General features: G+C 56.0%; 1 protein-coding gene across 3 annotated transcripts in view; it reads left to right on the plus strand.

The window, feature by feature from the left end:
* The window catches only part of PIR (pirin), a 42,348-nt gene that overhangs the window by 22,502 nt on the left and 6,037 nt on the right, over positions 1–13,809 (plus strand). For all 3 annotated transcript variants that reach the window (XM_032956636.2, XM_032956635.2, XM_032956634.2), the window contains exons 6-7: positions 5,322–5,406; positions 12,435–12,479. In XM_032956636.2, coding sequence (XP_032812527.1) covers positions 5,322–5,406; positions 12,435–12,479 — 130 coding nt within the window. The remainder of the gene's footprint in view (positions 1–5,321; positions 5,407–12,434; positions 12,480–13,809) is intronic.

Raw genomic sequence — 13,809 nt, forward strand, 5'->3', positions numbered from 1 at the left:
AGACTCACACAGAACCCATAGACTCACACAGGACCTATAGACTCACACAGGTCCTATAGACTCACACAGGACCCATAGACTCACACAGGACCCATAGACTCGCACAGGACCCATAGACTCACAGGTCCTAAAGACTAACACAGGACCCATAGACTCGCACAGGACCCATAGACTCAGACAGGACCCATAGACTCACACAGGACCCATAGACTCACACAGGACCCATAGACTCACACAGGACCCATAGACTCACACAGGACCCACAGACTCACACAGGACCCACAGACTCACACAGGACCCACAGACTCACACAGGACCCATGGACTGACACAGGACCCATAGACTCACACAGGACCCATAGACTCACAATACCCATAGACTGACACAGGACCCATAGACTCACACAGGACCCACAGACTCACACAGGACCCATAGACTCACGCAGATACCTATAGACTCACACAGAGACCTATAGACTCACACATAGACTCACACATAGACCCATAGACTCGCACAGAGACCTATAGACTCACACATAGACCCATAGACTCACACAGGACCCATAGACTCACACAGGACCCATAGACTCACACAGGACCCATAGACTCACAGGTCCCATGGACTGACACGGGACCCATAGACTCACAGGACCCATAGACTCATACAGGACCCATAGACTCACACAGGTCCCATAGACTCACGCAGGTCCCATAGACTCACATAGGGCCCATGAACTCACAAATCTCTGGATCACAGGCGCGCGCCACCAGACAGTATCTCTGTCGCCGTCTCGCCCTCCTTTGCACATTTAAACTTTTTTTCATCTGCTCGTGGTCTGGGGGCCTGGGGCCCCCGGGCAGCTGGTGGATTGTGACACGGCAGCAAGGTTTTGTTTGTAAGTTTTGCCAAACCCTCGCCTCCCCTGCTCCGTGTCTTTTTAAGTGAAAGCAGACGCGGTCTCTACCCCCCCTCCCCCCCTCTCCGGGCCCTGTGGAGCGGAGCGCAGCCCGCTGGGCCCCCTACGCCACGCACGTGCGTCTGGCCGCTACACGGAGAGTTGTACCTTCCTCCTATTTTGTCGTTTTACCCCCCCAATTCCCCCCCCCCCCCCGATCGTGCTATCGGCGTCGCACGGCGGCGGCGGCGGCTGCGACGAGGAGAAGATTCCTTCGGGAATCTCTCGCGGCAGAGCAGTTGCTCACTCTCCGTGTTGGAGAACGGCCCACAGAAGCGGCTGCCGCCAAGCTGCCTCTTCAGAGATCCTGTCAAGTGATCCTCGGGTTTTCACGCAGCAGAGGGCAGCGCTTTCCCACTCGCTCCGCACACGAGAGTTAATGTTCGTCGCGTGATGGCCGACCCGATGTTTTCATTCTCGGGGCTGGAATTTAACCAAATAAAGTGCGGAGGCGCATTGTTGATCGCCATGGGGGTTTTTTTTTTTAGTGCGGTCATCGTTGAACGGGCTGAGACCATCAACTCACTACACTCGGGAGATTCCAGTTTCGGTCAGAAGTGGCTGAAGCCGGGATTCAAACCCAGGATCCCAGCGGTGTCAGCTCTGTTCTCTGGTTCTCCCAGCCGTGTGGCCACCTATGAACAGAGTAATACCTAAACAAATTCTAGTGCTTGCTCCAACTGGTGAGAAAATGCATTGGCCGTAATACTGTGTGCCGGGTAGCACAACACTTTTATTGTTTTTTATTCTTGCGTATGGCAGCAATTTGTTCAGGAGCTAAATGCCAGTGGCGAGGTCTGCTAGCCACGAGAGAGCTACGGGAGAGGGTTTGTTTCGTTTTGCTGTTCCTCCGTTGGGCGCCACGGTGGCGAGCTGGTAACAACGTCTCCTTGTGTACGGGGGGTACGTGGGTTCGATCCCCACCCGTGGCAGCGTTGGTTTTTCTCCGGGTCCTCCAGGTTTTCCCCCGCCGCATTTAGAATCAACGTCGCGTTTCGAGTATTTTGGCTGCTGTACATTTCCACACGATGAGCAGCTTCGTTGAGCTTGTGGCCAGGTCGCTTTTTAAAAAGGGCTACACAGCTCTGTAGGCCTTACGTGGTCAAACCAAAAATATATATGATCGATAGTTTGGGTTCTTTGGCCAGAGTCACACTGGGAGACAGTAGCCCCTTCTCGCGGCCCACCTGTTACTCGTTGTCGTGTTCCCGTAAGGCACGATTAATTATTTGGTGTAGGCGAAATGGACGTCGTTAATTCGAATCCAGATGTGATCAGCAGAGCTAAAATCGTCCATAATACGTGCAGAGAAAGGTGTCGTAGATGGCACGGGGTACAAAGCTACGGTGAAGGGAACGATTGAAGTGGAGCTTAATAAAGAGGGCTGCAAAGTGGGGCTCAAGATCAATACGAGCAACACAAAGGTCACTTACAACAGCGAGTTCACTGAACGAGTGGAAGTGTCTCCCAGAAGCACACAACTGGAACACACAGTGAAGTATATGTGTGTGTGTGCGTGCATGTGGGGAGCGGTAGTGTAGTGATTAGCGCCCTGCGCTACGAACCCGGCGACCCAAGATTGGATTCCCGCTCCCGGCCAACGCCATTGACGATTATCTGAACCTGTCATGGGCCTCTCCTAGGTCGACTCAGCCTCAAATGAGTACCTGGTGCGATGTGTAAACATCACCACTGGGGAGACAAAAGCGGGCGTGGTGTTGGCCACCCATCCTCTCGTGTGCCGTGCCGGCCTTCATAGGTGCTCGCTAACAGCACTTGCCCCTACAGTCTGGTAAGGCTACACGGGGGGGATCTTTGTCTTTGTCTACCGAGGACAGATACTGAAGGTAGACCGGGGATGAAAACGATGAAATGAAGAGGCTAGAGATGAGAGCAGGCTGGAGCGCTCTTGTAAATCTGAACCTGATAACAGAATAGAAACGTATCGTTGTGCCAAAGGAGAACATGTGTAATCGGTGTGACGTGTACGGCTCAGAAACAGGGCCGCTGACAATTGCAAAATGGGGCAACGGCTGAAAAAGTGCGAAGAGAAGCACGGAGAGGTGCGTGCTTAGAATTCCGCTGGGAGACGGGAAGAGGAACACGCGGATTAAATGACTTGCAAGCGAGTTAAAGGGAATACGCAAGTTCTTGTTGTTCTCCTTGATGCCTATAAACAAAACGGCCGTGCGCGTTCAGCTATTTTTGATCCGGTGGCCATGACACTGCTGCCATCGTGCGCACAGCACGCTGGGGGTCTTCCTGTTGTGCCGCGAACCATTCGGAGACGCTGCCACCACCTCCGAAGGTTCATTTGTGCGCCGATCAAGCGAGCCCCGGCCGAGGTCAGAGCTGAAAAAAAATAAGCGCTTGGGCTTCGTGCGCGCAAATCCCGGGGTGGCATGACGGATCGATTCATGGATTGAGATGCATTTTCAAGATCACGATACGCGCCTTGATCGCGTGCGTAAACGATATTAAATGATTCTCAGTTTGTGTCTGTTGTTGTATGCGCGCGTGGAGCGGTGACGTAGCGGTTAGCGGGCTGCACTACGAAGCCGGCAACCCGAGTTAGACTCCCGCTCACGGCCAAAACCAGTGAAGAATTTCTAAGTTGGTCCCGGGCTTCCCCTAAGTCGACGTGGCCTCCAAAGAATACCTGGCGTGGTGCGTAAGCATTTCCACAAAGGAGACAAAGGCGGCCGGGGCATGGTGCTAGCCACCCACCCCCTCGTGTGCAGTGCCGGTCTTGGTAGGCGCGAACTGACAGCCCCACAAGGCTGTTGCGGCCTTTGTATTTGTTGTTGTTGTATGCAGTGGGTTCGCATCAACCCTGGAGCAGCCACTGGAGGCTCTACTACTATTTGACGCCGTGTTTGTATAAAAAAGAATCCGACCTTAATTAAACGAATGGAGACCCTGAATCTGGACAATTCAGCAATTTGCCGGAGCTGGGGTTGGTTAAGCGTTGCACCTTCAATTCACATATCGGCACGTGTGTATCTATGATGGTTATATGTCAACACGTGTGCTGTACTCGTCGTGGTAATGGTAATTGACTTCAGCGTCACACTCCATGGCAGGCAAATTGCTCGGTTCACCGAGGATGAGGTTCGTATGTTTTGAGATCTTTTAGAGCAACGCTGCCCACTTGAGTGAAAACACTCTGCCTCTGGACAGTAATTTGTGAGTGGGCTCAAGATTTGAGAATGTTGGTTTTTACATTTTTTTTCGACTCATAAACAGACTCAACTGCATTTTTGTCACATGGCAAATTTCTAAACCTTCCAGAACACCGTTAGACTCGGTCGTCCAGTCACAGTCGTGTATATATTCGGTATCAAGTCCAATCAGAAGGTTTATTTGTTCAAACATTTGGGCATTCGCTCATCGCCATCGGTGGGCTCTGAGCCAGTGGTGGATATTCCGCACTCCCATGGTGGAGGCCAGTCGATCCATCGGAAAGCCACTTTTGATTCCGATCAAACTCATCAACATAAACTGGGAGGTGTTTTGTCCTCCCTTGAAAAAAATGGTGGGCTCATCCGTTGACCCTGATGCTCGCTTTCAGTTCGAGTGCCGAGAGCCGTCGGTAATTTCGGGAGCTTTCCCTTATTTTCGTTTTGTTATCTCGGCCGGCAGCAGAGACAATGCGGTTTGAGGGGGCGACCTCTCGGGGTCAGGGGTTACCGCCGTGGTCAGCTGAATTGACGAGTCGCCGGACCACCCGCACGAAGCCAAATAAACACCGCGTCTCCGGCGCGGGCGAGATTAATGTCTACCGTAAAACGCAACCCCCCCACCCACCCTTCCACCCCTCCACCGGCCAGCAGCCCCGTTAACGCGAGGGCAGCCCCGTTTAGATACAGGATCGAGCGGGTGGATAAGTAGTCGAGCAAGGGGACAAGTGATTTAACGCGTGGACGCGCGGTTGACAAGATGATCGAGCGAGCAAGCAAGCGGGCGGATGAGAAATTTGTCCTGTAGGGGAGCAGGCGAGCAAGTGGACAAGCGCATGGATGACAGATGGGAACACGAGTAGATGAGCGAGCGATTTCACGGGTGGATGAGTGGTTGAGCAGGTGATCAAATGAGCAAGCGGTCGAATGAGCGGTTCACTGAGTGGGTTAGAAGAAATTGAGTGAACGGAATGGGCGAGTCAACAAGTGGATGGGCAGGTGATTTAGTCGGTGGATGGGTGAGTGAGTGAGCAGGTGGATGTCGAATTTTGTGGGTGACCCAACAATAAAAATGGGTAGATGGGCGAGCGAGCAGGTGGATGAACGAGTGAGCATTATCGGTGCTGGCAATAACGCCCCGTGTCTCCCAATCCCCGTGTCTCCCCACTTTGTCCGCGTGCGAGCAGTCCAAGGTGTACACCCGCACGCCGACGATGTACCTGGACTTCCGCTTGGCGCAGGGCGCCACGCACTCCCAGCCCGTGCCGCAGGGTAACGACGCGCCCTTCCAGTAACTCTGGCGACGCCCCCGCGATTCCCAGGGCCCTCTCTTCCAGAGGCTTTCGTTTGGTGACGTTTGGCCAATCCCTCCACCGCTGAACGTCGTGGCGGTCTGTCGCGCTGCCGCGTCAAAACCGACCGCCCGTCGCGTGCGCGCGGGTTGAGCGATCAATTGCGGACGCCGTCAAAATGAAACGGGTTACTTGGCGACGCCGCTGCCGCCTTGGCGGTGGTCTCGCGAGAAGAATGAACAAAAAATAACTCGGCACGTCCGTCAGTGACCCTGTGGCCTTAAAAAGAAAAAAATATATACATTAGCTGACGTTTCAAGCAATGGCCCTTCTGCATAGCACATAGACACCATCTTGTCTCTCTGTCTGCGTGCTGTAAAGAAGTGCCGTTGCTTTTGTCGTTGACGAGCGTGCTTCGTTGTTTTGCGGTTTGTGTGTGGACGCGTGCTGGATGAGGGACCCCCTCCACGCCACACAAGTTGCGGCGGTTGCCTGACCATATTTCACTGCCCATCCGAGCACTGTCCAAGGATCAACCTCTGCTTTTGCCTCTGAGTTGCGACGATATCGGCCTCATTCTGCGAGTGATTTGCAAGCAATTCCGTTTCTTTTTTATCAAAACTTAAATTCTGCTCAGGCGTTAACTCAGACGCCCACTCCGTAACAGGACGTGGACGGTCGACGGTGGCGGTATGGTGTTGGAGTGAACCCAGGCGCCCCGGTGAGGCACTACCAGGGCTTCGTTTCCACCCGGTCTGTCCGGGTCCGCGTCCCGAGAAAACATTCCAAGATTGAAAAGTCATTTCTTTGAAACTGCTTTTTGTGTTTAGTTTGCTGTCCTTCCCACGCACCCCTGATTAGCATCGTTGGCTACGTAAGGTATGAAAGAAGGTCAATTTACGTACATACATTCCTGTGCCCAGCACACCGCATCCAGTATCCCTCTCGCCGTATCACGGGCCACGAGTGGTAGTTGCGTGCCCGCCGACTGCGGTCTGTCTACCGGCGGCGTGGATAAAAAAACATTCGGCGAGAAGATTGAGCTCTCTTGGCGCCACGCGAAATGAAAGAAGCACAAAGCAAAGGGGGAGTGCATAAATGTCGCTCGGCTTGCGTGCGTTTTTTTAAAATATCCCTGGGAGCTGAGCCACTGCTCGGCGTCCTCGCGTTTCCTCGCTCCGTCGCGTCGTGCGCGGGGAGGTCCGCTGGTTCGTGCCATCTCGCGCACGTGCGTGCCATCTCGCGCACGTGCGTGCCATCTCACGCACGTGCGTGCCATCTCGCTGGTTCGTGCCATCTTGCGTACGTGCGTGCCATCTCGCGCACGTGCGTGCCATCTCGCTGGTTCGTGCCATCTCGCTGGTTCGTGCCATCTCGCGCACGTGCGTGCCATCTCGCTGGTTCGTGCCATCTCGCGCACGTGCGTGCCATCTCGCTGGTTCGTGCCATCTCGCGCACGTGCGTGCCATCTCGCGCACGTGCGTGCCATCTCGCTGGTTCGTGCCATCTCGCTGGTTCGTGCCATCTCGCGCACGTGCGTGCGTGGGATGGACGATTTGCAGGCGGATCCACGTGCTTTTTTTTCGCTCCGTAAGCGGCTCGCGGGGCCCGTTGCCAAGCCGAAGCGTTTTTGCCAGTCCGTCGAGATGTGAACCTGACCGCTGATGTTTATGCGGCCTGGTTGACGTCTGTGTGATGATGTGGCCTGCCGTTTTAGCGGTCTACTGGCCGTGCGAGCCTGTGTACGTGTGGTCCGTTAATGGTGTGGTCTTGCCGTTCATGTGGTCTGATTGTACATGTGGTCTGGTGATCATGTGGTCCGGCGTACAGACGGCGGCCTCCTTTGCTGTTGGTGACGTGTGACCTGCTGCTGTGTTTGTGCGTGCAAGTGCGTGCAAGTGTGTACTTGTGTTTGTGCAAGTGTGCACGTGTGTGCATATACATCTGCCAGTCGTCTTAAGTCAGTCAACCCATGGCACCTGGGTCTGTCCTGTGACCTCCTGCCAGCGAGCCTTCAATACTTCACGTGGCCTCAATGTGCACCGAGCGTGGCTAGCCTACTGCGCTATGAACCTGGCGATCTAGGTTTGATTCCCAGCCACGGCTAACATCAGTGGGGAGTAATATTTGAACCAGTCGTGGGCCTCCTCTACATGTGCTCAGCCTTAAATGAGCATCTGGTAAACATTAGCAGTAGGACATGGCATGGTGTTGGTCATGCCATCTCCCACTTGCCCCTGCAGTCTTTGTGGATTATTTGGGCGATGTTTGTCTTTGTATGAACACACACATCTGTGTGTGTTCGTACAAATCTGTGCGCGCACCTGTGTGGTGTACGTGTGTGCGGGGAGCGGTAGTGTAGTGGATAGCGCACTGCGCTGCGAACCCGACCACCCAAGTTCGATTCCCGCTCACGACTTAAAACGAGTCTATGAATCTGTGCTGGGCCTCCGCTTTGTCCACTCGGAAATAAATGAGTACCTGGTGTGGCGTGTAAACACCAGCCAGCAGTGGCAGAAACAACGGTCGTGGTGTTGTGCACCCACCCTCTCGTGTGGAGTGCCGGCTTTGTTAGGTGCCCGTCATCAGCACTTGCCCCCGAAAAGTCTGTTAAAGGCTACCCGGGGGATATTCCGGGGATATTTGTGTGTGCTTGTGCTGACATGATTGGGTGCCGTGTGTGCGTGTGCATGGGTGTGCATGGGTGAGCGTGTGCATGGGTGAGCGTGTGCATGGGTGAGCGCGCTCCTCTACAAACCCGCTAATCTGGGTTCAATTCTCGCTCACGGCCAACACCAGTGACGATTATAGGAAACGGTCCTGGGCCTCAAATGGATGTCTGGTGCAGTGTGTAAACATCGCCACTGGGGAGACAAAGGCGGCCAGTTGTGGAGCTGGCCACCCACCCCCACTTATTCCGTGCCGGCCTTCAGAGATGCTACTCGCTTACAGCACTTGCCCTAACAGTCTGTGTGAAGGATATCCAGGGGGTATTTGTGTGTGCCTGTGTTGGCACGAGTGTGTGCGGTGTGTGCACGTGTGCGTTTGTGTGTGAATGGGTGCATGTGCGTTTGTGTGTGTGTGTCTGCATGTGGACGGGTGCATGTGCGTTTGTGTGTGTGTGTATGCATGTGAATGGGTGCATGTGAATGGGTGCATGTGTGTGTGTCTGCATGTGTGCGTGTGTGTGTGTCTGCATGTGAATGGGTGCATGTGTGCGCGTGTGTGTGTGTGTCTGCATGTGAATGTGTACGCGTGTGTGCGTGTGTGTGTGTCTGCATGTGAATGGGTGCATGTGTGTGCGTGTGTGTGTGTCTGCATGTGAATGTGTACGCGTGTGTGTGCCAGCGCGCGGGTTTTCCACTGAGTCCCCCTCTCCAGCGGATGTTGTGTGCAAGCGGCAATTTTATTTTTATTCTTTCATCATTTTTGTTCCCCCTCTCTCCCCCCTTTTCCATGGGGTTTATTATATATATTTTTAAATGTTGGCTTTCCCCGCGTCCCAGCTCCATCCTCTGCCCATCCCCTGCCCACACACACACACGACCCGGCCTTTCAATGGGCACCTGGTGCAGTGTGGGGAAGACGAAGGCGGGCGGGCGGGCCTGGTGCTGGCCGCCCACCCGCGTGGGCCGTGCCAACCAATAGGTGCTCGCTAACAGCACTTGCCCTAGCAGTCTGTTAAGCCTATACTGGGGTGGAGGCAGGGTGGGTCTGGGGATCTGTGTGCGTGTGCGTACTCATTTGAGTTTTAAGGGAGGGGCGGGGGGGGGAGCAAACAAAACAAAAAAACACAAAACCGAGAACCAGATGCCATCAGAGAGTAAAGACAAACACCTCGGGGACCTCGAGAACCCAGACACACCGAGGCAACGAACGGGCTCCCCGCACCCCACCACGTCGACCGCTGCGGTGGCTGGGGGCTCGACGCGTTGCTTTCGTGAGTCGAGCACCGACGCGTGGCGAGGTGACGATGGTGTGGCCGGTGAAAAAGAAAATGCAAACCACACGCGCTCGGCCCCACCACCTTGTCTCTCTCTCCCCCCCCCCCCCTCCCAGCCACCGCCACACCGTGCCGATGTTTGCACACCGCACCGAGCCGAGCGCTGATCGACGAGCCGGAGTTGATGATCTTGGGGAGGGCCCCCCACCCGCAGGGGAGGGCCCCCCACCCGCACAGATTGGTTGGAGCCGTGACCAGCAAAGTCAGGCCACCGAGTTCGCGGCGTGCCAACACAAAAACAGTGGCCGCGGTTCGCCGCTAAGCGACGGTTGACGCTTGTGCCAAGCTAGGTGCGCTTCGTGTGCGCGCCACAAACGCACACGCACAGGTGCAAAGTCAAATATGGCCTTGTGTAGCCTGCACAGGGCATATTAGCGAGTAGCAGCCGATGAGGGCCACCACGGCACACGAGGGGGTGGGTGGCCAGCACCACCACCACCACCCGGCCGCATTTGTTTACACATCACACCAGGTATTAATTTGAGGCTGAGTCACCCCCCTCCGGCACAACAATAACAACAACAACAACAACCGTCATTTGCCACTAAGTGGCAGGGACGTCACCATGGCGTCGGGCGATGTTCACTCGAAGGAGGTCACGGGGAAGACCCCCGGTGCCCCGGGTTGAGTGAAATGATTGGCAGGTGCATCACCTGTGCCCCCCACCATCACCTGTGCCCCCCTCACCATCACCTGTGCCCCACCCCACCACCATAACCTGTGCCCCACCCCACCACCATCACCTGTGCCCCACCCCACCACCACCTGTGCCCCACCCCACCACCATCACCTGTGCCCACCCCACCACCACTGCCTGTGCCCCCCCCACCACAACCACCTGTGCCCCCCCCACCACCACCACCTGTGCCCCCCCCCCACCATCACCATCACCTGTGCCCCCCCACTATCACCTGTGCCCCCCCCCCCCACCATCACCTGTGCCCCCCCACCATCACCTGTGACCCCCCCACCATCACCTGTGCCCCCCCCACCATCACCTGTGCCCCACCCCCCCACCATCACCTGTGCCCCCCCACCATCACCTGTGCCCCCCCACCATCACCTGTGCCCCCCCCTACCATCACCTGTGCCCCACCCCACCACCATCACCTGTGCCCCCCCACCATCACCTGTGCCCACCCCACCACCACCGCCACCTCACCTGTGCCAACTTGCTGCGTGTTTAGCCGCCCGGCGTTCAGCTCGTTTGTTGTGAGCGTCGCTCCTGCACACACAAAGACAAAGACCCCCCGTGTAGCCTTAACAGACTGTGGGGCAAGTGCTGTTAGCGAGCACCTATGAAGGCCGGAACGGTACACGAGGGGGTGGGTGGCCAGCACCACGCCCGACCGCCTTTGCCTTCCCAGTGGCGATGTTTACACACCGCACCAGGTACTCATTTGAGGCTGAGTCGACCTAGGCAAGGCCCGGGACCGGTTCAGATAATCATCACTGGTGTTGGCCGTGAGCGGGAATCGAACTCGGGTCGCCGGGTTCATAGCGCAGCGCGCTAACCGCTACACTCCCGCACAAACACACACACACGTGTACACACAAACACACGTACACACAAACACACACACGTACACACAATCACACACGTACACACAAACACACACGTACACACACAAACACATGTACACACAAACACACGTACACACAAACACATGTACACACAAACACACGTACACACAAACACACGTACACACAAACACATGTACACACAAACACACGTACACACAAACACACGTACACACAAACACACACGTGGTACTCTGTTGCTGCTGCCCCCCCCCCCCCCCGCAGCGCAGCAGTACGCGGTTATGTCTGGTTGTTGTTTTGGTGGTGGCGGTGGTGGTGGTGGTTTTGGCCGTGCCGTGGGGGCGTGAGTCTGGGCTATTTTTTCTTTATCTCGGCGAGCCGCGAACGGCATCGCAGGGGCCGGGCTGCTGCCACGGGAGACGCGGCGCGAATTACTCCGGAGCGCGATCGCGAGATACCACGGCCAGCGATCGTGGGGGGCGAGGGTCGGGAAGGGGGCTCGAGAGGGAATGGAGCGAGCGAGGGAGTGAGAGTGGGAGGGAGAGATGCGAGTGAGTGAAGGGGGGGGGGGCGCATGGGATGGAGGGAGGTGAAGTCATAAAGGGAAACGGTTGATTCGTCGAACAATCGGATAAAATGAAAATGGTTGGAAGAAAATGACCGGTGATGGTCAGGGCTTGGGTGTGCCATCGGCATCGTCAGCCACGTCTCGCCCGGCGTGGCTTGTCGGGGGGTTTCCCTCCTTCGGGGGGCACTTGGACGTGGGGGCAGCTGCCATTTTCAACGGTGCCCCGAGTAAATGACCAGAAATAAAGAGTAAAAAAGTCTTCGCCCATCACTCGACGTAATTGCGCCAGCTCGTTTGGGTAGTTTTGGCCAATTCCACGCTTGTCGTGTGGGAGGAATAGCAGACCGAGTACTCGGGGGGGCGGGGGGGGGGGGTGGAAATGTGGCGCCCAGGCTGTATTTCTGATAAACTCGATTTCTCATGAACTGAACTGCAGGAGGGGCGGGGGGCAGTGTGGTGGTGGGTCACGGTAAGGAGACGGATTGTTTGAGATGCACGTGGCAGCGGTGGCGGATCCAGGAGGTAGGGGGCGATGACCGGGGGTCGGGGTGGGGGACATTTTCCCCCATCGTCAAACGCTCCTCACTCCTGCCCGTGGGCCGAAAACGACGCGCGAGTGACTGGATGCCGATGACACAGCACCAGCAGCCAACATCGCAGGCCGGTGCCGAGTCACCTTCTGCCGCAACAGGAAAATTGCCACTGGGGTTGGTGCCCTTTCACACGTGTGGAGCGGAGCTGCCGTATAAGCCGCTCATCGCGGCATTGAAGTGCCGTCAGATGCCCCCGGCACAAAGGGATGGGGGCGGCTCGAGTTCGCGGACAAATCATTTGCCGTTGACCTGCAAACAGAAATCGTAACGGATGACACAGCACATGCGCGTTGTCTTTGCAGGATGGACCGGCATGGTGTACACGCTGGCAGGCTCCGTGACCCTGGGTGAGCCTCACCGCCGCCTCGTGCGCGCCGTCGTCCGGAACGCCGTCGCTCGCGGCAACGGCGATGTGGGCTGTGACGTGGCGATTTGGGTTGTGACGTGGCGATTTGGGCTGTGACGTGGCGATTTGGGTTGTGACGTGGCGATTTGGGTTGTGACGTGGCGATTTGGGTTGTGACGTGGCGATTTGGGTTGTGACGTGGCGATTTGGGTTGTGACGTGGCGATTTGGGTTGTGACGTGGCGATTTGGGTTGTGACGTGGCGATTTGGGTTGTGACGTGGCGATTTGGGTTGTGACGTGGCGATTTGGGCTGTGACGTGGCGATTTGGGTTGTGACGTGGCGATTTGGGCTGTGACGTGGCGATTTGGGTTGTGACGTGGCGATTTGGGTTGTGACGTGGCGATTTGGGATGTGACGTGGCGATTTGGATTGTGACGTGGCGATTTGGGTTGTGACGTGGCGATTTGGGTTGTGACGTGGCGATTTGGGTTGTGACGTGGCATCCAACACGGCACGACGTCGCCTCTGCGCATCGTGGGGAACATCAGGGGGACGTGTGTGTATGTGAGTGTGTGTATGTGAGAGTGAGTGTGTGAGAGTGAGTGTGTGTATGTGAGTGTGTGTATGTGAGTGGGAGAGTGTGAGAGTCTGAGTATGTGAGAGTGGGTGTGTGAGAGTGAGGAACAGGTTTGCAGATTTGCTGAGCATTTCTGTGAGGTCCTGGGGGAAGGAAAATCCCTCAGCCAGGAAAACGTCGTGGCACAAAGTGAGGATGACCCTGCTGAGGCTGCGGTGCCTCAAATATTAGAATAAGTCACCCCCTGTGAGTGGCTGACTGAGGTGCCATCTGTTGAGGAAGTACTGAAGGCGATCCGGAGTCTGAGACCAGGAAAGGCAGCGGGCAGAGATGATCTCCCAAGCGAAATGCTGAGGGAGAGTGGCGTTTGTGCACAGACTGCCCTATATGACATCATAACAACAGTCTGGACCACTGGACGGGTTCCACAGGATTGGAAGGATGCCCTGGTGGTCCCCCTTTTTAAGAAGGGGGATCGCACGGACTGTAACAACTACAGGGGCATCTCACTCCTCAGTGTGCCGGGAAAGGTCCTGGCAAGGATTATTCAACATCGTCTTGCCAGGCACGCTGAGGAGAGACTTGCGGAGCCCCAATGCGGTTTCAGGAAACGGCGGTCCTGCACAGATGCCATATTTTCTGTCCGTCTGCTACAGCAGAGGTGTAGGGAATTCCAACAAAACCTACATCTCTGCTTTATTGACCTGGTCAAGGCCTATGATACCATCAGTAGGCCTGGCCTCTGGGTTCTT

This window comes from Petromyzon marinus, chromosome 18, assembly GCF_048934315.1.
Source record: "Petromyzon marinus isolate PM22_M1 ecotype Great Lakes invasive population chromosome 18, UKy_Petmar_22M1.pri1.0, whole genome shotgun sequence".
Taxonomy (NCBI): domain Eukaryota; kingdom Metazoa; phylum Chordata; class Hyperoartia; order Petromyzontiformes; family Petromyzontidae; genus Petromyzon; species Petromyzon marinus.